The sequence below is a fragment of the Hyperoodon ampullatus genome (assembly GCF_949752795.1).
Source record: "Hyperoodon ampullatus genome assembly, chromosome: X".
In the NCBI taxonomy this organism is placed as follows: Eukaryota; Metazoa; Chordata; class Mammalia; order Artiodactyla; family Ziphiidae; genus Hyperoodon; species Hyperoodon ampullatus.
The window spans coordinates 27099010-27123345 of record NC_136913.1 but is presented as its reverse complement, the minus strand read 5'-3'; the positions used below and the strand labels follow the sequence as shown (position 1 = coordinate 27123345).

The window sequence follows — 24336 nt, the reverse complement described above, 5'->3', positions numbered from 1 at the left end:
ACTACTCAGCCATAAAAAGGAACAAATTGGGTCATTTGTAGAGACGTGGATGGACCTAGAGACTGTCATACGGAGTGAAGTCAGAAAGAGAAAAATAGATATTGTGTATTAACACATATATGTGGAATCTGAAAAAATTGGTATAGGCGACCTTATTTACAAAGTAGAAATAGAGACACAGACGTAGGGAACCAACGTATGGATACCAAGGGGGAAAGAGGGGGTGGGATGAATTGGGAGATGGGGATTGACATATACACACTATTGATACTACGTATAAAATAGATAACTAATGAGAACCTACTTTATAGCACAGGGAACTGTACTCAATGCTCTGTGGTGACCTAACTAGGAAGGAAATCCAAAAAAGATTTACGTATACAAATATCTCCTCTTTGCTGTACAGTAGAAACTAACACAACATTGTAAAGCAACTATACTCCAATAAAAATTAAAAACAAAAAACCCAATACTGTATTGTATACTTGAAAGTTGCTAAGAGAGTAGATCCTAGATGTTCTCACAAGAGAAAAAAAAGAAAAGAAGTTAAATATGTGAAGTGATGGATGTGTTAACTAATCATATTGTGGTAATTATTTCACAGTCTGTCTGTATATCAAACTGTCATGTTGTACACCTTAAACTAATACAATGCTATGTGTCAATTGTATCTCAATAAACCTGGAAGAAAATAAAAAAGATAAATAAATTTTTAAAAAAAGAAAGATAAGGGAAAGATAAGGGAACAGAAGAATAAATGTGTGAGCCACATTTGCGTCAGTTGCAAATCACTTTTTTCTCTCCAAGCATCACACAGGCAGTTTTTTCTAACGTGATTGTAATAGTTCTTGTACTATTAAATCTTGCTCCTAGAATGTTGTGGAAAAGTGGTGAACCAGGATCCAGACACATGGTTAATCCTGAACCCCACCTCTCATTTTACAATGAAAATTCCAGGGAAACTTCCAATAGAGTAAAAGAAAGTCTACACTGATCTTTAAAGAAGACAGAGAACTACCAGAGTTTGCTGAAATTTACCCATGTACAAATAGATTTCTCAGAATTATATTAATTTTCTGAAATTTAAAAACATATCAATACTTTTTCCGCTACTGTGTGTAAACCAAATCTGGACAATGTCAGCAAATAGCTGCTATAAACCAGTGATTTTTTTTCTACTAATACTTCTCTAAATATTTTTGGAATATAATAATGGCATACGTTTTATTCATTTTTACTTTGCGGGTCAGTATTTCCTGATAATAGCTTTGCTTTCCTTGACTTCAAAATAAAAACATAAGTGATAAGTAAAATTGTGAAGATGGTAAATAAACTTAGTGATAATGGGCATTTATATTGTATACTTAACTACATATAGGAGACAAAAACTGAATCTATTCCATAAAATCGACCAAGGTGCATATTTCCAGACTCTGGAGACTGGTGTAATTTTGAAGACACAGTGTTTACTGAAATTCACAGTCAGAGTTCTCATGTAGAGTGACTTCTTTGAACTTAGCATATTTAGAAAGTGGCCCAACTTCTACAGACACAAAGAAGATAGAACAGTGTATCTGTATCCGGGAAAACTATTCCTCACTCAAGAAAGGTGTGGGGGAAATGGAAACGGAAGCTAGATAGTCTCCTTGAAGAAGAGATTGCAGCCACCTTCCTGAATTTACATGTTCATAGCACCGAGTGCTCCAATTTGAAGATAGCATGTGAGATCTTGCTTGCTTTTCCATCGCTTTCTAATGTCATATTTTTCAAGTCGTTCCCCTCCTTTTCTGTTGTTATGGTTTGAGGCAGTTTCATTCTATGTAAATTCAGCATATTGCCTCTTAAACTTCTCATAGCAAAGGCAAGTCATTTCACAGAAGCAAAACAAAACCATTAAGCCCAGCAGGGGACACTCAACGTAATACAGGAATTAATATATTAACTATCATTTATTAGAAGAGTGAATTAAATATCATTTATTGAACATTTAAAATGCATTAATTCAGTCAATACATATTTATTGAGCAAAGACTATGTGCTTGGCCCAGCTGGGGATAAAGCAGTGAATATACAAAGTATTTGGTTTTATGACACTTATATTCTACTGAGAGGAAATGGTGGAGGAAAGAACATTGCGCAAAAAGCTTTATACAATACTACTTCACACCCATTATGATAACTATTAAAAAAAAAGGAAAACAAGTTTTGGCGAAGATATGAAGTTGGAACCCTTGTGCATTACTGGTGGGAATGTAAAATAGTGCAGCTACTATGGAAAACCAGTTTGGAGGTTCTTCAAAAAGTTAAACAAAGAATTACCATATGATCCAGCAATGCCACTCCTAGTTATATACCTAAAAGAATTGAAAGCAGAGATGTATACAGATACTTGTACGACAATGTTCATAACAGCATTACTCACAATAGCCAAAAGGTGCAAACAACTCAAATGTCCACCAAAAGATGAAGGAATAAACGAAACATGGTATATACATACAATATTATTTGGACTTTAAAAGAATGAAATTCTGATACTTGTTACAACATGGATGAAGCCTGAAAACATTATGCTAAGTGAAATAAGTCAAGACACAAAAGGACAAATATTGTATGACTCCATTTATATAATTTACCTAGAATAGGAAAATTCCTAGAGATAAAATTAGAATAGCAGTTACCCTGTGCTGCGGGGGGGCGGGGGGGGAGAAAGGAATGGGCAATTACTGCTTAATGGGTACAGAGTTTCTGTCTGGGATGATGAAAAATATCTAGAAATGGATAGTGGTGATGATTGAGCAACACTGTGAATGTAATTAATGCTGCTAAATTGTACAATTAAAAATAGTTAAAATGGTAAATTTTATGTTATGTATATTTTACCACAATAAAAAATTAAATTTTACATTTTATATGGGAGAATATTATGATATGTGAATTATATCTCAATAAAGCTATCGTTTTAAAAAATCTTTATATGCATTATCTCATTTAATCTCCCTCTATATAATCTCATTTAACCCTCACTTTAAATACCAACTCTCCGTTGTGTCCTGTATTTGTATCTCCAGCTCTAACCTCTATCTGAACTCTAGATTTATATATCCAGTTGCCTATTTATCATACTCAATTGAAATCTAAAAAATTTCTTTAGATCTAACATGACCCACAAATAAATCTTTACTTCTACCCTCAAATCTACTCTTACCCTAGTCTCCCCTGTCTCACTGATAAACACACCATTCACCTAGTTGCTCAAGCAAAATAGCTAGAAGCCCTTCGAAACATTAGCCTTATCCCAATGGAACTAGTGTGACGCCAGTGAGGGGGTGCTCAAAAATTAAGGTAAATATTATCTCAATGCAATTTTGAATAAAATCAAATGAATATAAAAAATCCATGAAAATAAAGGCTTATAATTCTTTAGTATACCACTCTATTTTATATCTATCCTATCAATTATCACTAATTGATATTTTCCTGATTTTATTTCTTTATATAGGTATATATTTTCCCTTCCATACAGTGTAAGCACCATGGGAAAGGGAGTCTTATCTGCTTGTTTACCACTTTATCCTATAAATATGTCCTCCATTTCCCAGGCTCTCCTGCCAACTGACTTCCAGGTTGGATTTTTCCGAGAGGATCTGTTGTTTCAGCTTCTGGGTTTGGTAACACCACTTCCTTCCTTTCTTCTTCCCTTCAGACATAGGGGTGGTTGCTAACCCCTGGACTGCCTATGTCCTGCCATTTCAGTTCTTCTAACATATTTATAACCCATTTACCACATTAAATTCTCCCTACTGAACTGCTTATAAAGAATTTGCTTTAGCTGACTAGATCCTGGCCTATACAGTGGTTTAGGAAACAAATATCCGAGTGCTTAATCTACATTATACATAAATTCCTACAAGTCTCCCAGGAGGTTAAAAAAAAAAGAGGTAAACAAATTATATTTCTACACTTGCAAATATTTCAACACTCTTTAAACATGGTGCGTTTAATGAATTAAGCTGCTTTTGCATTTTCCTATCTATGATGAAAGCCTTTTATTTCTATATCGAAAACAAAAATGGCGGGGGAGAACAGAATTAAACTAATTTAATTTAAAGGCAGAATTAGATGTTTTTGGGAAGAGACTTTTTTATTCTACATAATTTATGCACATTTCACAGTTGGTTTCTTTTCAATACTTTTTAAGCAATTTTAGTATCAATTCCAGTCAACTGCAATTTTTAGATTTTTCTGACTAGAAAGAAGAGCCATTAATCTGAATCACCGAGAATTTACTTAAAGAACAAATGGTTGAAATAGGCCATTTTCAGAGAAAAGGAAATGGGCTAATGATTTGTATATCTTCATAAATATAAACATGGTAGAATGTGACAATTATACTACGGATTCTTGTCAACAAAAAAGACAGGAATAAAATACTTTACACTCGGGTGGGCAGAATGTAATGTCATGGAGTGATATTAGAGATATGATTAAAAGTTAAAAGCAAAACATGAATGGGTCGCATCTTTATCAAAATGTGATAAAGAATACAAAAAGAAGAGGACATTTGCAAGGGCAGAAGAATCCACTAACAAGCTGTGTGATGGACAAATAACTTATCTTCCCTGAACTTCAGTTACCTGATCATAAAATTATAAGGATACTTAACCTCATAGAGTTGTTGTGAGGAGTAAATAACATCCTGATATAAAAACACTTCCTAATGGAAAAACTGTTACATAGTATGTTTTATTGATGTTACCATTTTCTGCTCTGATGGTTTAACAGCTTCGATTGTCAACCTCACTGTATCTGTTGAATCTTCACACTTATGCCTGATGTTCTTCCATTCATTCTTCATAATATTTTCACCACTGGTTAAATATGGAATTTATATCAAGGTCACCACTTTTTAAAAGCTTAAGCTCCTTTCCAGCAGCAACTCATAAAAGAGATAAATCCTATAGCTCTTTATATTTAATCTCCTTATCCTACTACAAATATAGCCCTCCTCCAATTCTGTTCTCCAGATTCAACTTTTCATTTTTATAGAAAGGCTCAATATGAATAGAACACTCTTTCTGGGAGTGAAGTCTCATACATTTTGATATTCAGTTACACTTGTCTCATATTATTGCCAGAAAGAGCTGCCATTGATGTGAAGGCCTCCCTAGATGCAGCAGTAGGGAGATGAATGAATGAATGAATGAATGAATAAATAAATAAATAAATAAATAAATCACCACATCACCATGAATGAGGGCTTGTTATTGGCTCTGCTCTCTTAGTTTTAGAGGAATGAATCACCAAGGGGATTCTAGAACTGGATAGTTAAATATTTGCGGATGTCAACGTAGAACAGACATTTTGAAATTCAGTACTTTCAGAAGAATGGGTCATATGTAAAACACTTATCCCTAGTCAGAGGGGAGGTGGAATAATTACACAGGAGACTTTGTGTAACAGTCAGCTGTCAAAATACTTTTCTGCCAATACTATAAGATTATCTCTCATGTTCTTCTCACATGAAACAACTGTTACAAAGTACTGAAAATGGCTCTACTGTATACATGATTTCCAGTCACAAAATCTGCTTTTTCCTTAAAAGTCTGTTATGATAATAGCAAGCAAGAAAACAAAAGGGAGAGAGAACTCTTACGGAATGGAGGAATTCAACTATGTTATATTCAGTCTTATCAGGATGCAGGGTTTTCCCAAATTATTCTTCATACATACATGAAGAATATCATAATGATTAACTAGACAACTTTTCCTTGAGTGCTTTCTCAAAGCTACAATTTATGTAACAGCACTGTAATCATTCCCACTCTCAAAACCCTTCTGTTCACTAGCCTATTAAATACAATAGTAATTGACCACCTTGGTGACTAATTTGCAAAAGCTATTACATTGCTTCTGGCTTCTAGTTTTCTTTATTAATATGGATTTATTTGGTATCCAAATTGTACAAAGCATCGCTGCGTAATTTGACTTTGCAGTTACTGATGTTTTTATTTACCATTTATTAAGTCTATAATGTATAAAGCACATAACATGAATAAGTTATTAATCTGAATTGTGGCTTTGGGTTAGTTTCTCATTTGTCGAATAAAAGTCTACATGAGGGCTTACATCCTTTCCCAAAATTCCAAAATAATATTATCGATAATATCATTCTGCACGTTATATTTCCCTGATCTATGGGTGTACTGACAGATTTTACACAGAGATATTCTATGTTCATGTGCACGTGTGTGTCCTCTATATATCTACCTATGATTTACCTCTTTCCCTTCACTAATAAAAATGTTTCAGTGGTAGTGTGAACTATTCTCCTCACTTTCTCAACACAGGCCCATCCCTTTCTCTACTATGGTCTGAGTTTCTTCACTAGTATTTCTCAGAAAATGTTGTTACTAGAGTTATCAATAACCTGGCTTTCCTCTGTTATCTGGGTTGAGCACAATATGAAAATTTAATTTTATTTATGCCCATTCATCTTGAGTTTTTATCAGAGAGTGTTTTCCTTTTGTGCCTCGATTCATTTTCTCATTTCCCCTTAAATACCGGAATTTCCTTAGGTTTTTGTCCATTTTATTTGTTTCCTCTTCAGCACTTTTATGTTACCTATTCAGAATGAAAAATTGCTGCACCCCACTGATGGATCCAGTTGTGTGCTAGTGGTGTACAAAGTAACAGGGTAAATGTTGCACTTTTTTTAAAAAATTGAAAAGTATGTAAATTGTTAATGAGTACACACCAATGGTGAAAAATCCCCACCTATGAGCCCCAGCCACCCTGAAGCCAATCCTGGGGGGCAAATCCTATCACTAGGTTCTTTGTTATCCACAGGAATTGGACCAATTAACACCCTCAACAACAATGTTTGAGAGGGCCTGTTTCCTCATACCATTAGCTAACATGGTAAGCTATGAAGTGTTTTCATCTCTGGCAATCTAATAGGTAAAGATACGGTCTTTTATTTTTGTCTTAACTTGCAATTCTATTAATTGTGAGGTTGAAGATTTTTTCATATACTTAAATAGCGTTTGTATTCCTTATTTTGTGACCTGTCATCTTGAATTTTTACTTCTCCTGGGTTAATGATCTTATTTTTATTAATTTGCAAGAGACTTCTGAGGTCAAACTCTGAGATGGGAAATACTGAGAAATGATTTGAGACCAGGTATATTAGAGCACTGGTTACTGGGAAATCAAAAGAAAGGGGTATAGAAAAAGCACAGGACCAGAGGTGTTCATCCCTTCTTAGGAAGAGTGAGGCACCTTCAAGAGGAAACATGTGCTTCTAAGACTTAGTGGTGAAGGGAAAAAAGGAACTGACTGAAGGTAAAGGGCTCTAATGAACGAAGGCTGTGACAAAGAATCAGAAGAAATCAGACTTGTGAAAAAATGTACAATTTGTTAAAAATACCACCACAACCACCAACATTAACAATAATAAAATCTATGTATCGTAATGGCAGCAAAAGAAGGTGACCTTAAAATATGAAATCAAGTAAGCCATGCAATCCCCCTACCCTACCCACTTCAAAGTGTCTTCTATTGCTGGGGGAAAAAAGCCAAAAAATGAGAATCGATTCAGCAGATGAAACCATTGCAGAACACATCTGCACACGTCCAAATCCACACTTGCACAAAGCAGAGGAAAAATTTAACTTGACACTCCAACAGGAATTTTATACTTAAATAAGTATTGCAGAATTGGAATCATAAACTTCTTTCTTTAACTTCAAAGACAAAAGAACAAACAACATGAAGTATGAAACAGGAGCTAGTCAAACTCAGGAGAAACAGAATAAATTAGGATTAAATTACAAAGTACCTATGATAGGCAGAATTGCTAAAATGGCCAGTGAAATATGGTCCATTCTAATTCTCAGAACATGTGAAAATAATGAGTTACCACTCCTGTCATTATAGTGCGTTATGTGGCACCATAACTTAAAATAGGGACTATTATCCTGGATTATCCACATGGGCCCTTAGAAGCATAGAATCTTCTCCAGCTGGTGACAGAAGAGGAAGTCAGAGGTGCGAGAAGCATAAACAGGATTCAATATGCCATCACTGGCTTGAGTATGGAGGAAGACACTTGCCAAAGAATGGGAGCAACTTTTTTTTTTTTTTTTTTTGCGGTACTCGGGCCTCTCACTATTGCGGCCTCTCCCGTTGCGGAGCACAGGCTCCGGACGCGGAGGCTCAGCGGCCATGACTCACGGGCCCAGCCACTCTGCGGCATGTGGGATCTTCCCGGACCGGGGCACGAATCCGTGTCCCCTGCATCGGCAGGCGGACTCTCAACCACTGCGCCACCAGGGAAGCCCGGGAGCAACTTTTAACAGCTGAGAGTGGCCCCTGACACAACTGGCAAAAAAAAAAAAAAGGAAATTTAATCCTATAACCACATCTGACTTTGACCAACTACTTGAATGAGCTTACAAGTGGATTGTTCTCCAGATCCTCCAGTTAAGAAGCCTAGCCCAGGCAAATTTGATTTTGGACTTCTGAGACCCTAAACTGACACTGCTCTGTGTTCTGACTTGCAGAACTAAGAGGGGAAAAACAAACAAACAAAAAAACAGGTGTTGTTTTAAGCCACCAAGTTCGTGGTAATTTGTTATGGCAGCAATACAAAACTAATACAGTTCTGGAGGGAGAAGAGGTATACCCACAATTAACAGAGGATCATAAAGGATAGAATAGAAGAGACAAGAAAATAAAGTAATACAAAAAGCTTTAGAAAGAATATGATAGAAAAGGCAGGAAGAGATTATCCGACATACTTATAAGTGAAATCCTTGAAGGGAAAAAGCAAATCAAAGAAACAGAAGAAAGATTTTCAGACAATGATTCAAGAAAACTTTGCTGAAATAAAAGTTCTGAATTTACATATTAAAAAAGTAATAACACTGCCTCGATTCCTAAAAAACATTTTTTGCGTTTACCTTGCACAACTGCAGACTGGATATGGACGCCTGGCCCGACTCTCCAGTAGGAAGTACAGGTAGGAGAACAGGAGATGCAGGCCAAAGGACAGCCCACTGCGCAGGCCTGCACAGCACGCAGACGCGCGAAGGTGTACGCAGATGCGCGCACGCAGACACGCACAGCAGGCAGACGCGCACAGCAGGCAGACGCGCACAGCACGCCGATGCGCGCAGGCGCACGGAAGCCCGTCTAACCCCGATGTCGACTTCTGGCTTAGCCAGGCCGGCCCTATCTGAGGCTGCCGCCCCTACAGATACAGGTATTTTCAGAAACTCACAAGAATTTTGTGTAGCACTCCCTTGGAGGTGGGTTTCTTGGTGTCCGTGCTGAAGTTAGGCTAGTAGTTCCACTGTGGAGTTGGGGCAGCTTGCAGAACTACACACCCATATGAAAGACGCGATTTTCACCCGCTTCGTCAGTAACGCTTAACGTTTTCTCTTCTTTTAGGGCCCCTATTTTGTACCAAAATGCAACAATCTCTAGAAAGAGCTTTGGATCGTGCGGAGTATGTCATTGCAAGTGCCCAACAGAGACCTCCAAAAAGGCAATACTCATCTAATGGGGGAAAGTCTCTGTATGAAAAACTTTATGACATTTATGTTGAAGAATGTGAAAAGGAGCCTGGGGTTATGGAGGAATTAAGCAATGTGAACCTGTTAGAGAAGCTTCTTAGGAGAGAGTCGTTGCCATGTTTGGTGGTCAACCTGTACCCAGGAAAGGAGGGCTATTCGCTGATGCTCAAGGGGGAAAATGGATCATCTGAAGAGACCATTCGACTGCCCTATGAAGAAGGGGAATTGCTTGAATACTTGGATGCAGAAGAATTACCTCCTGTTTTGGTGGATTTCCTGGAAAAGTCTCAGGTTAACGTTTTTCATCGTGGGTGTGCCATAGCAGAAATACGGGACTACAGGCAGTCCAGTGACAGGGAACCTCCCCATTACCAAAGCAGGCATATTCTCTTATGTCCCACGATGCAGACTTCAGCCTGCGATGTAGAGGCCATAGCCAGCAATAACCAGAAATGGACCCAGGAGGACAAACTTTTGCTTGAGAACCAACTGATCTTAGATACAGCTGAACCACTGTGTCTAGACCCTTCTGTATCAGCAGTCTGCACTGAAAACAGACTGCTCTATAACAAACAAAAGCTGAACACTCGTCCCATGAAAAGGGGCTTCAAGAGGTATTCTATGGCCTCTCTGAATCGGCAGCAGGAGCTGTCTCATTGTCCACCTCCTCCTGAGCTAAGAGCCCTGACTTCCTGCAAAAAAATAAGAGAAAGTAAAACAGGTGGGAATTACGGCCTCAAAACTTTTAAAGCAGGAACTTGTGTAGATATGTGGAAACAGACACCCTGTGACTTGGCTGTACCTTCTGAAGTGGACGTGGAGAAATATGCTAAAGGGAAGAAATCTGTCAAATATGATGACTCACAATCAACAGTCTGGCCAGTGCACGAGGTACAAGATGGTTCTGTATTTGGGTGTGAAGAGGGCAGTCAGTCCCAGACAACAAAGCTGACCTTGCAGTCGCTTAATGATCCACTTATCTCTGGAAAAAGAAGCTCCCATAAACAAGTCACACGTGAGAGACAGCTGTCTCCCCCGCAGTCCTCCACAGATAACCATTCCTGTAGTTTCATGCCAGGGCCAAAGACTGATGTGGGGAGGGTGGTCAGTCAGTCCAAGGAATTGGTCCAAAAGAGCGCCCAGCGTCCAGTGCAGGTATCACACAGTTCCGGTGACTCAGCTGGTCTCAGGCAACCTTCTCCAGGGAAAGAACCAGAACAGCCTAAGACTGGGTCGGTTCAGTCTTCAGTGCCGGACAAGGGAACCAAACATCCACCTCCACCCATCACACTTCCCTTGAAGTCAGGAAGGAGCTCCAGTGGTGACAGTTTCACTTCACAGCAGGCAAGCAGCTCTCATAAATCTCCATCTCCTGCCCCTGCCCCTAAGCCACCAAGTCCTTCCCAGAAATTCTCTGCGGAGGTGAATCGAGTTAGCTTGCTTCCTGCCACAGCCCTGTCCACTGAGGGCTCATCACAAAGGACCCAAGTTTTGGCCAGATCATCTGGCCTGAAGATCAGAGTGGTGTACGCTGGTAAAGGACGCCAGGCCTCGGGGAGAGGCTCCAAGCCCGTGCAGGACTCTACCACTGGGGCCACAGCTCCTGCAGGAATCATGTTCTGTCAACTGCCCACAGGGATCAAGCCCGACCCCCTTCCCACGGGGATCAGACCTGGCCACCTGTCTACAGGGAGGAAGACCAGGCCCTTGCCCAGAGGAATCAGGCTTGACCACCAACCAACAGGGATCAAGCCTAGCCCCCTGCCTGGAGGAATCACTCTTGGCTACCAACCAACAGGGATCAAGCCTGACCTCCTGCCCACAGAGATCAGACCAGGCCATCTGTCTACAGAGAGCAAGCCCAGCCTCCTGCCTGGAGGAATCACTCTTGGCCACCAACCAACAGGGATCAAGCCTGACCCCCTGCCCACAGGGATCAGACCTGGCCACCTGTCTACAGGGAGGAAGACCAGGCCCTTGCCCAGAGGAATCAGGCTTGACCACCAACCAACAGGGATCAAGCCTGGCACCCTGTCTACAGGGATCAAGCCTAGCCCCCTGCCTGGAGGAATCACTCTTGGCCACCAACCAACAAGGATTAAGACTGGCCAGCAGCCTGCAGGCGCTCAGCCACCAAATGTGCTGCCTGCTGCACCACCGGCTCCATCTCAAGGAGGTGTTCAATTTATTGTTAAAAAAGCTTCCAGTCTCAGGCCCTTAGGTCTACTCCAGCTTCCACCAGACTCACTCACTTTGAACACCCAGCAGCAAGCCCAGGAGCAGCCACAGCAGCAGTGCTTCTACCACCTGATTCCACAGCAACTTCAACAACCCACAACTTCGCATCCTCAGCAGCCAGTGCCACAGGCTCCTGCACAAGGTTCAGTCAGTCAGACAACGGACTTACCTGCTCAGCAAGCAACGGCCATTAACCTCAATGAAGTGGAGGGTTTTCTGCAGCCCCAGGTAGTTGTGTTGTCTCAGCTGGGCTCTGCCCAGAGCCACCCAGGGCCAAACCTCCCTCAGCAGGGATCTCAGCTCTCCTCTGCCTTGCAGCTGCAGTGGCAGCCATGGCCTCAGCCAATACAGTTCGGAATCTTGCAGCGCTTAGTGGCTGTGACAACAGTAACAGCCCAGACAGCTCAGCCCCCTCCACCTAGTGAGCATACAGCAAGCCAGTCAGAAGGTAAAATGAAGAGAAGCACACCAACCCCTCCAAAGCCCTGAGTCTTGCACTACTTTTTAATCTTTTTGAAAACAACACAAGAGTATTGGATCAAAGGGTTTCTAAGTTTTCACTCCATTTTGGTATTTAATGTCTCAGTATTTTACATTGGTAGGTGTACAAATTATACAAAAGCACAACTCTATGCGTTTTTTTTAAAAAAAAAAACAGGGAAATGATTTACTGAAAAACAAAAAATGGGCTATGGTGCTAACCACCATGTCAGAATCCCATCTCTGCAATTTACTGACCTCAAGCCTATTGCCTGACTTCTCTGAATCTCCATTTCCTTGTTTATAAACAGATAAGTAGTTATATCTACTTCTTAAGTTTATTGTCAGGGTTAATATAAGATATGTTAAATATTGAAATTCAAGTTAACTTTAAATTAATAAAATATTAAATATTTGAAAGAAATAAGCATAAGTACTTAAGCTGAAAATAAACTATAGTAATAATATTAGTGCAAATGATAGTTTTGTTACATTATATAAAAGTCAACTTTATGATCAATGGCAAATATGCCATGGAAGTTTAATTCCTCAAAAAAAACCCCACACACCAGACTTAAAAATAAGCAAAAATATATATATTTATATATGCATTTCTTAGGTTTTCAAATTATATCTTTATGTATTATATATTATTATCATGTTTATTCTTTTTTTAAAATTTATTTTTGCTGTGTTGCGTCTTCGTTTCTGTGTGAGGGCTTTCTCCAGTTGTGGCGAGCGGGGACCACTCTTCATCGCGGTGCATGGGCCTCTCACTATGGCGGCCTCTCTTGTTGCGGAGCACATGCTCCAGACGCGCAGGCTCAGTAGTTGTGGCTCACGGGCCTAGTTGCTCCGTGGCATGTGGGATCCTCCCAGACCAGGGCTCGAACCCGTGTCCCCTGCATTAGCAGGCAGATTCTCAACCACTGCGCCACCAGGGAAGCCCTGTTTATTCTTTAGGTTCCTTATATTTATATATTCCTTATTTCTTTTTTTAAAATTTATTTGTTTAGTTATTTATCTATTTATTTATTTTTGGCTGCTTTGGGTCTTCATTGCTGAGTGCGGGCTCTCTCTAGTTGCATTGAGCGGGGGCCACACCTTGCTGTGGTTCATGGGCTTCTCACTGTGGTGGCTTCTTTTGCTGCAGAGCATGGGCTCTAGGCACACGGGCTTCAGTAGTTGTGGCACGAGGGCTTCAGTAGTTGTGGCTCGCGGGCTCTATAACGCAGGCTCAGTAGTTGTGGCACACGGGCCCGGCTGCTCCACAGCATGTGGGATCCTCCCGGACCAGGGCTCGGACCCATGTCCCCTGCATTGGCAGGCAGATTCTTAACTGCTGCACCACCAGGGAAACCCTCCTTATTTCTTATAGTTGTATATTTCTTAGGTTTTCAAATTACCTACAAATAATTAAATATATTATTATATACTCCTTAGGTTTTCAAATTATACATATGGGTAAAGATTTTAATCCTTTCTTAATAAACAGTAGCTTTTTACTCTAACTAGATGCACTACATGGTGAGTTCTCTGTCTGATAAAACTAAATGAATTAGGCATTTGTAATTCATTCTTCAGTAATTGAGGGACGATTTGGATATATAACTCAATATCATTTGCCAGACAATATTCTTCAAATGTATTATTCATGTGATGCTTATTACTTTGCAAACACTTCATAGTATACAAATGCACCTGCTGTCTGCCATTCATCTTGCTCCTCTATTCTGTCTCAATTATTTTGTCTCCATCAGACAGGATAATAATCACAAGAGAGACAGGGTAAAAGTTTCTTGACTTGTAACAGCTGAGTGAATAAAAAATAAGTTTAGATAAACTGAAAAAAAATGACAGGGAATTATAGGGGAAGAATGAATAATTGTGATATGAAGATATCTTTAAATATACATGCTAATTGAAAAAAATTATTTCTGTAGCTCCTAAACAATATATTTTAGGATAACAATGTAAGGTAAGAAACTAAATGACTACTTCAAACGCCCTCCCCCCAAAAAACCTGAGTAAATTCATACATGTGGAAAATACTTTTAAAATATTTTATATGTAAGTGTAAAGATTTATATCACTCAAAAATGTCATCTTCCTGATTTTCTGGAATTGCAGGTTGCTTGAAAAGAAGGGGATATTTGAAAATATCAGAAAAATATATTTGTTAATAGTTATTTTTGTTGAAAGACTTAATTTTATTGTAATGATATTTGCTATTTGAGACATCCCCTTGGATGACCGGTAAACATCTTTCATTTAACATGTCCAAATACGATGACATTCATCTTTTTCCTGATCCTATTAGAACCTTTACTGTTTGGTGTTAGAATAATTCACAAAGTAACTGAATTAATTACCAAGTAATTTTAAATAACTTACAAAATAGAAAATCTATCTGCATACCCTTCTTATCCCTAACTGTTTCTACTCTAACTTTGAGGGATACCTAGAGAAATTCTCAGGCTTCCTTCTTAATAGCTGAACAATCACCCACCTTGAATGAGTCCTGACACTAGCCAATGGATTAATGATAAAATATTTTCATCTGTGACATTTCTGACCAAGTCACACTCCTTTGCTTAATATCCTTCCCTGAATCTGCATACTCTGTGGAATCAAATTCAAACTATTTTGTTTAGCTATACAAGGTCTTTTTAGACCAGGATTTGTCTTGTATCTCTTTCCCAGTCTCCTACCACTTCCCCATTCACATCTGTGGCTTTGGCAGTACTTAACTCCTGGTGCTCCCAATGTGCCATGTTCATCCTCACCTCCATGTGTTGGTGGAGACCCTCAAGCAGGAACTCCTTCCCATTCTCTGCTCATAGCTTAGTACTCAGCCTAAGTACCACCCATCTGGATCTGGGTCTACTTCCATATCATCCTTTATTACAGCACAGTTCAAACTATTTCACAGGATTATTTTGTGAATCAAATATGGTAGTAAATATTAAAAAAAGAATTGAAAAGGTAAATTAATATAAACATCCTTTTCAAATTTTTGTTTATTTTTTCAAACATAGATTGTATGACTTTGCATTTACTTATATAGCATTAGTACTTTTACTTGAATGGTTAAAATTTTACTATATATAATTATAATCATATGTAATGTACATTTATATTCTCTAACTCTGTGTTGAATGTTACAATTGTCTTTTTAAAACATCAGAAGAATACTAAATGAGAATTATTACTTATTTAAATATAATTTAACTTTAAACAGAGGTTATGATGATAAGAAATAAGAAAATTAAATAAAGCTTTTTTTGTTTTCTTAGATTTGAACCAAGAAAATATTCCTGAATTCACAATTCAGTCATAGGTCATTCTGATGAACTATAACATATAAGTTTCCTTCTACAAAATTCCAAGGCTAAACTAAGGAACAAGAAGAAGACAAATCAGTAAGATACTCCTTTTTATTTCAAATCACCTCATTTTTGGTGCATTTATGTTTCTTAGAAGTTTTGAACTCTGGGCATATACCAATGTATGCAAATAAGACAATGTTCTCCTGTCTTTGCTTCCCTGTTATTGTCACGTGATAACAGCCTGATGGAGTCTTATTAGATCTTTGGGATGACAGGACTTAAAAACGATGTGGTGGGAAAATGGGGAGTTGTTCAGTGAGTAGAGTTTCAGTTTTGCAACATGAAAAAGTTATAGAAATTTGTTGTACAGCAATGTGAATATACCTAACACTAGTGAACTGTATACTTAAAAATGATTAAGGTGATAAATTTTATGTTTCATGTTTTTTACCACAATTAAAAATTTAAAACAACAACAATAAAACTGTGGCATACAAAATACTTCATTTTCAGGGTCCTTAGGGGAACCTCAGTCACTTATGGGTTCATAGCCCTGTTGTTAAAAGCACAACCCTGGGGGCTTCCCTGGTGGCGCAGTGGTTGAGAGTCCGCCTGCCGATGCAGGGGATACGGGTTCATGCCCCGGTCCGGGAGGATCCCACATACCGCGAAGCGGCTGGGCCCGTGAGCCATGGCCGCTGAGCCTGCGCGTCTGGAGCCTGTGCTCCGCAACGGGAGAGGCCACAACAGTGAGAGGCCCGCATACCGCCAAAAAAAAAAAAAAAAAAAGCACAACCCTCTGGAGCCAGCCAGTTTTAATTTCAAAACATGGCTTTGACACTTACTAGTTGTGGGGCCATAGATAAGTCACCTAACTTCTCTGTGCTTCAATTTTTCCATCTGCAAAATGGAGATATTTCATAGGACCCTTTTCACACAGTTGTTATAAGTATTAAAGAAGATAGTATTTGTAAGCTGCTGAGACATTCCATAAAGTAAATTATCCAGAATGACTGAAATGGAGGAGTTATTCTCACCAAATTTAGAGGATATGTTTCAGATGATCTAACAATATAGGCTATCTGGCAAATGTGAAATCCCTCTGATGAGCAATGGGGGCCACCTGGAAGTGGTGCTAATTCTCCAGTGCAAATGAGTGAGATCGGCATTATCGTTGATTTATCAAATGATGTGGTTATCAGTTTTCTGACGCTGTGGACACAGCCAATAAATGGTAGTTGCTAATGGAAGCCCCAAATCAAACATCCCAACAGGAGACCTTCTGAATTACAAATTAAGTTGCCTCACACATGCCCCATTCCACATAGCCAGCTTCAGTGTAGGTGGCTGAGGACTTCATGTATTTAATGACTGATGATTCACCTATACAAAGAGGGAGGAGGCCAGGGAGCACCCAGTGTTTCAGAGTGGAAAGGAGCCTGTGGGTACAATTGTAGGCACCAATCAAAACCAGCAGTGCCCAACTCCTCACCTAAAATGCTTAATAGTAACTACGATGGGGTTGCCATACTTCACATTCATTCATTCACAAATATTTATTGAGTACCTATAATAGGACAGACGATGTCAAAGTTTTAAAGACATAGCAATAAATGAGACAATGCCTTTCAAAAGCTTACAGCCTAGTACATTAAGAACAAATAAATATTAATAAAGTAGAGAAAACTCTAGCTTGGCTTTCAAATCGAATTGATCAAGCACAATTCCTGCATTAACCTTCTAATTTTTAAAATTATATTTCAAGATTCTATGGCATTCAATGGTAATTTTAAGAAACATTGCCAATTAGGATTTAAAATGGAAATAGCAAAAGACTTCCAGATATAGTGTTGACATAATATCACTTTTTTATCACTTGCCCTCATTTCAGCTTAATAAGCTCTCTTGGCTCTCATCTTTCAGTGTTTAATCCAAAGCAATTAAACTGATGTGCAAATGCCATCTCCATTGCTTTAAGAGTGACACAACACAATTTCATTATGATAGGCAACTGGAATGTTTGTAGAATGATCAACTCATTTTTATTTTTAAAAATGTGCTTTTCTTGCAAGGTATGCTTGTAAATAAAATGTCCACACACAAAAATTTTACTTGATAAATAACATGTAGATAATATTTGTCTTGTATACTGAACACAAAGTCCATACCATGTGGTATTTCTATTTAAAAGCCTGCTATTCTTTTTGTTTTGTTTTGTTTTGTTTTCGGTATGCGGGCCTCTCACTGCTGTGGCCTCTCCCATTGCGGAGCACAGGCTCCGGACGTGCAGGCTCAGCGGCCATGGCTCACGGGCACAGCCTCTCCGTGCCATGTGGGATCCTCCCGGACCGGGGCATGAACCCGTGTCCCTTGCATCGGCAGGCAGACTCTCAACCACTGCGCCACCAGGGAAGCCCAAGCCTGCTATTCTTTTGCTTAGTCTCTACAGAAATGAATATTTTAGCTAATGAATTATATTAGCAAAAAGTACAAGATAAGCAGAAAATGAACAAAGTGTGTGTGTATTGTTTAAGGTAGTCTGTCTTTTAGGATTCAGTTCTAATTAGGGAATGAGAAGGTTATAGTGGAAATTCCAAATACACTTTATTAGATTCAATTAGCTAAGTATGCGTGGTATTAATAGTCCCAGTTCTTCACTCCTGCCTGTACTCATACCCTTGGACATGTAACCTCCACTCTGAGTCTGAGTCCACCATGTGACTTGCTTGGGCCAATGGGATCTTAGAAGTCATGAAGTAGGGCCTTAAATCAGTACTTACACATCTCTTCTTCCTTTGTTGCACTTCTCCTGTTGACATGAGAACATACCTGAGCTAGCCTCTGGAGGATGAAAGTCTCACAGACTTAGATTCTAGCCACCCCAGTTATTCCATCTGAGGCCATCCTAAATCAGTCAACAACTAGCTGACTTCTAGAGAGGAAGTCAGCCATAGTTGGCTAGGTTTAGGACATAGTATACTTTCTCATCTCTGAGAGTCATATTTTTATCATCATCAGTTGGAACAAATGCATTATGTTGGATGGTACATATATATCACTGTCTTAGGAAGGAACAGATTTTCCATTAACCATTATTGACATATATTCAATAACACGCTTAAACACTCAAGAGGCTTTAGAAACATACTCTATTAAGAAGAAATATGTATCAGAATTTGAGCATTTCTTAAAAGGAAACATTTTTCAATTAAAGGCCTTAGTCTAGTAGCTGAAAAAATATTTGATAGACAAATTAATATTCATAATTCAATAAATATTTATTGAGAAACTATGTGCTACTCATTGTCCAAAGTTCTGAGATACAAAATAGGATTAGCCTTTGGACTTTAAGTGTTATGCTTGGTAAACTCAAATTTTAAAAATCCTAATTCAACCAAATACTATAAACAACAACAACACAAAAATGAGCATTACAAAATTTGTTTTGACAGAAATAATTTAAAAATATTCAATTTGTGGGCTTCCCTGGTGGCGCAGTGGTTGAGAGTCCACCTGCCGATGCAGGGGACACGAGTTCGTGCCCCAGTCCAGGAGGATCCCGCATGCCACGGAGCGGCTGGGCCCATGAGCCATGGCCACTGAGCCTGCACGTCCAGAGCCTGTGCTCCGCAACGGGAGAGGCCATGACAGGGAGAGGCCCGCATACCGCAAAAAAAAAAAAAATTCAATTTGTATTTATGCCCAAAAAGGAAACAAAAATATAAAAGAGTGAAATATGTGAGCTATAATTAATCTGAACTTTATTTTAATTCTGACTCCTATAATTATTTTGTGACTAATCTACTCCATGGGTAACCCAAGACTTACATGGCTAAGAAACACTTAAGTGACTCTAAAAACCTGCAGTTTCAGCATGATCCCAAGACACACAGTTGTCCAATTTACCAAACCTTAAATCACAGAAACGCTTATCTCCCATTGGGAGTGTTTAGGGTTTAGAGTATGGGGCTAAGGTGAGGTTGATAGGGTTTAAGTCCAATCTGCAACATTTATTAGCTGCCTGACCTCAGGTCAGTTATTTAAACTCTTTAACGTATCACTATAAACATTTTTGAAATTCCAGAGTTGAACTACACTGAATATGACCTTTTAATGTTGGAATTATTACTAGCTAACAGATATGGTTTTGTTCCCACTGATTCTATAGCTCCATGACATACTTTCTTACCTATAATAAGACTCTAAAATGACAAAAACAATTTTAGCCCATTAGCTTAACAGTTTACCTCACACACTCTTTTTGACTTTGATCATCACACCTAAATTTACAAACAAAAATTTTTCTGACACTCAAAAAGAAATAAATAATTATCTTGGGGTGATAGCTTTATGCTACAAATGTTTCCTGGTTGTAATCATTGGAGTACATGAAAAGGAAAAGTATCTTTAAAAAATGTATCTGACAGGGGCTTCCCTGGTGGCGCAGTGGTTGAGAGTCCGCCTTCCGATGCAGGGGACATGGGTTCGTGCCCCGGTCCGGGAAGATCCCACGTGCCGTGGAGCGGCTGGGCCCGTGAGCCATGGCCGCTGAGCCTGTGCTCCGCAGCGGGAGAGGCCACAACAGTGAGAGGCCCGCCTACCGCAAAAAAAAAAAAAAAAAAATGTATCTGACAAAGCTAAATAAATTGTTGGAATACAGATTGCTATTTATGATTATATTGTCTACTTACATTCTTCCTAGAATTCTTCACACATTGTATGCATCCCTTGGGTTCTTCTCATAGCATTAGATATAAGATATACAAATTATTAAATACAGTTACTGGGTTAATAATGATTTTCTAAATCCCAAACTCTGCACAATCATTAAAGTTATAATCATCATCATCACTTATCTTTTAAAGAAGTGTGCCACTGTGGAAAAATTAATACATTGTTTATTAGAAGCACTGAGACTGAGCACCATCTCTATCAGTATGCTGATTGATTTGGCAAGTCTCACTCCTCTGAGCCTCTTTGCCCTCATGTATAAAAAGTGAATAACAGTATCTGACTTAACTCATAGGCTTGACATGAGGATCACAGTTAAAAATGCACATGAAAGTAAATAAAAGTGGAAGACATTCATAAACAATAAAGTTATGCATTACTAATTTTCTATGAGTCTCAGTTTCACTTATAAAATAGCAATAATAATTTCTAGCTCACAGGATTTTCTGAGGATTCAATAGAAAAATACTTAACATATGCAAATAACACCATAATGCCAGAGACAGAGGAGTAGCTCAATAAATAATGGTGGTTGTACAACTTTAAACATTTAAAACAACTTAGAAGTTTAGAGATAAAATATTATTTACATATATTATACTCCATAATATAATCACATATTATACCCTTTTTCATTTGTAGTACAATAAACTGTTCCGAATGAGAAAGAATAGCTGGAGAAAAAAAAATCTGACATGAGAATAATACGGTGAGACTTTCTCAGATTCTTAGACGTTCTCTGATTCTTTCTATTATCTCCAGATGAAAAAAAATTATAAAGTATCAGATGTCATATTATTAACTTTCCATTTCTCTGTTGTTTCTAGGTATTGGTTTGATGAGTAAATGTACCAAACATATTCTTTTTAGGCCAAAAGATCCTTTGTTATAGATAATATCTGATAAGTAGTTCTAAGAAAAGAGAAGACTACACAACAGCCCTGATTTATGTGGTCAATAGTCAAATATTCATTAATTGATTTCTTCAAAATCTGAATACAGGTTAGAATTCTCCAAGACTAACATGGGCTCCTGTGCGTCTAATTCCTCCATCATTCCTTCCTGTCTTACCTCTTTTAATCAGCTTATATCCCATAACTCCTTCCTGGCTTCATTTAATTCCCTGACAATCTAAATCTAAATCTAAATCTAAATCTAAATCAATCATCTCAATACCCATGAGTTTCTCACTACATCTTTTTATTTCACCCAATTTTCCAAGTCCTGACTCCTTCTTCAAAGTCATGAATTCATTCTTAACTCACACAACCAAACCATCCAGAGGTTTTATTTAAAGATTATTTTTTTGTAAAATCCCTATCATATTAATGAGAGTAACTATTTCAAGGTGCTTAAGATTGATAGAAATTGTCCAAAGGAGAAAATTAAGTTAAAATGTAGATTAGAAATAAAGCTGACAGTAGCAAGAAAGCAAGGTCAGAGAATGAGAATTATGTCCTAGAAATCTGAAATGTTAAATAGAAAATCTGGTTGAGAAAAGTCCTATCTAAGAAAGAGTGGGGAAGTTCTATTTCTAGTAATATGGCAAACTAGGTTATTTGGACCAAGAAATGAAAATAAGTAAAAATACTAGATTCTTTCCCTCAAAATGAAATAGTTCATAAGAATCCTAGGCCAAAATCTAAGTAAAACCAGAGCTCAAAGAATTAAGTGGCCCACTGAAGACATTTTCCTGAGGGCATTACTGAACACAGTAATCTCAGTCACCACAATCTCGGTTTAATGGTGGCACAGGTCTGATAGCCTAGGGATTGGGGGTTTAGTCAAATCTCAAATTGGAGAGAACCCTCATCCAGTAAAGCTAAGGCCTACAATCATTAAGAAAATGATGAAACATAACTAAACTTGACCCTCTCCAACATCTTACACGTCCTTAAGGTAGATCTATAGCACAAATTCATATTACTTATATAGTTCCCAAAAAAACCTCAAGCTATGAATTTCATTTAATTTATAGTGATCCCAGAGTGATCACACCTTAGGCACTTGCCAAGGCAAATGGAAATCCTTTCCAGAAGAGTTCCCCTTCATCCTAGGCCTCAGAGAATCCCCCAAAATAATATTCTAAGGAAAATGATCAGCTCGTTGAAAAAACAGACAAACAAAAACCAACTAAGCACAAAGGGGAAATAAAGTGCCTTGAGCAAGAATCATGAGAAAGAATAAAGAGAAGCTATCTCTCCACTCTCTGTAATGAAACTACAGATTTAAAGTTACCAACCAGCAATTTTAAAACAAAGAAATAAAAGACAAGCATAAGCATATATAGATATTCCTATATCTGTCTATAAAAATTACCTAACCAATTTAAAATAAGGCAACTCTTAGAACTTCTAGAAAAGAAAATATAATAAATAAAATTAAAATCTCAAGGGATAGGTTTAATACCACATTAATTACAGCTGATGAGAAAATAGAAGTGAAACATACATGCAGTGATGGAGAGGGGGCAGTCACTGAAACGGGGGAGTACCCACCATCTCCCAAATATCCTTCTTTACTCAGGGTTAGCCATGACAAGTTGGTAGTGGAATACTCTTTATAAATGGGAAGGTTCTTGAGGGTCACAGATGATGCTAGGTCAGCTTTGGTAGTAGTACAGATGTAAGGACACCAAGGCCACATATTTCTAGATTGCATCCTTGGCCCTGATCATCCTTAAAAAAAATGAATGTTTTGCTGCTTATATAAAGGATAGGAAGAAGGTAGAGCAAATCAAAATCTACTTTTAGGAAAAATCAAAAACAAAACAGATGCTCGCCATATATATGTTAGAAGTTTCTTCCCAAGTATTTAATTATACAGTTTTCCTTTCAATATGAAAATGAATGTAAATAGCATAAAAAGCGATTTTTTTAAACTGTAATCAGACTTTCAGAGAAAAATAACAGCCAAGCACTTATTGTGTACCAAACAAGGTACCAAGTGTTTTATGCATATCATCTCCTTAACCTTCACAATATCCTAGAAAGAAGAAATTCATATCCTCCTTTGACACTTAAGGAAATAGATTCAAAGGAGAAATAAATTGAAAATGACGGCACAGGATTTGAACTCAGGTCTGCTGATTTAACAGCTCAGGCTCTTAACTAAAAATGGTGTTATTTGATATAAAAATAAATTCAGGTTAAAAGAGCAGTGTCATCTTATTTTAAAAAGCACTTTTTACATCTATACCACTTCAATGACGTTTCCCCCAAATTCCTTCCCTAACTCTGACAACTTACTATCAAACTAGAAAAACCCTGCTAGGTAAAAGGATTCTATCCTTAATATAAGTTGTTTACTATTCCACAGTGTGAACAATGTCATAAATGGAGATCTAGAAGGCAACTTGATAAATATGATCGATTTGGGATCTAAAGAATCACATGGGTTAGAGTAACATCAGCTACAACAAGGCAAAATGTAACATCACTTAAGGGAAGAGGCTCCACTTGGTTTCACAGCCAGCTGCAGAGGATTAACAGATACCAGTGGCAGCATGCTGACTATGAGCCAGCTGGGGGATGTAGCCAAACTGACTTCGGCTAAATTTTTTTTTAAATCACAATATTTAGACCAAGGGAGGGGCTAGTCTTGCTCTTCTCCGTGGTAGTTAGATCAAAGAAGAGTGATGTGATTGGAAACTATGTCGTGTGAATCACTGTGAGAACTAGAGATGTTTAGCTTATAAAAGGATATAGGAGTGTAAGAAGCAGGAGATGTGACAGAGGCACACATGTGTCCCCAGGCATCTGTCCATAGGGAGATCCTAATGATTCCCATCAGGGATTTTAAAAATTCAGTTTTGCACATTAGATTTATTGAGCTTAGAACCCACTCAAATTTTGTTTTGTGTTTTCTATAAGTTTATTTATATCTGGGAAAACTCTAGCAAGGATCACAGCCAAAGAAGGCATTAAGATATTACATTGCCTCTGAGCACCATTTACACTCCCTGCTTTACTGGAAGAGTAGCC

At 38.2% G+C, this 24336-nt stretch overlaps 2 protein-coding genes across 2 annotated transcripts in view; one reads left to right on the top strand and one right to left on the bottom strand.

The window, feature by feature from the left end:
- IL1RAPL1 (interleukin 1 receptor accessory protein like 1) overlaps nt 1-24336 on the bottom strand; it is a gene marked incomplete at both ends in the record, with an annotated part of 1135095 nt that overhangs the window by 574210 nt on the left and 536549 nt on the right. The window lies entirely within an intron of this gene.
- Nucleotides 9471-12302, top strand: LOC307069046 (transcription factor SPT20 homolog; the record flags this gene model as incomplete). The annotated part of the gene is made up of 1 exon (XM_079727191.1): nt 9471-12302. One exon carries the CDS (start codon nt 9471-9473, stop codon nt 12300-12302), a length of 2832 nt encoding a protein of 943 aa, XP_079583317.1.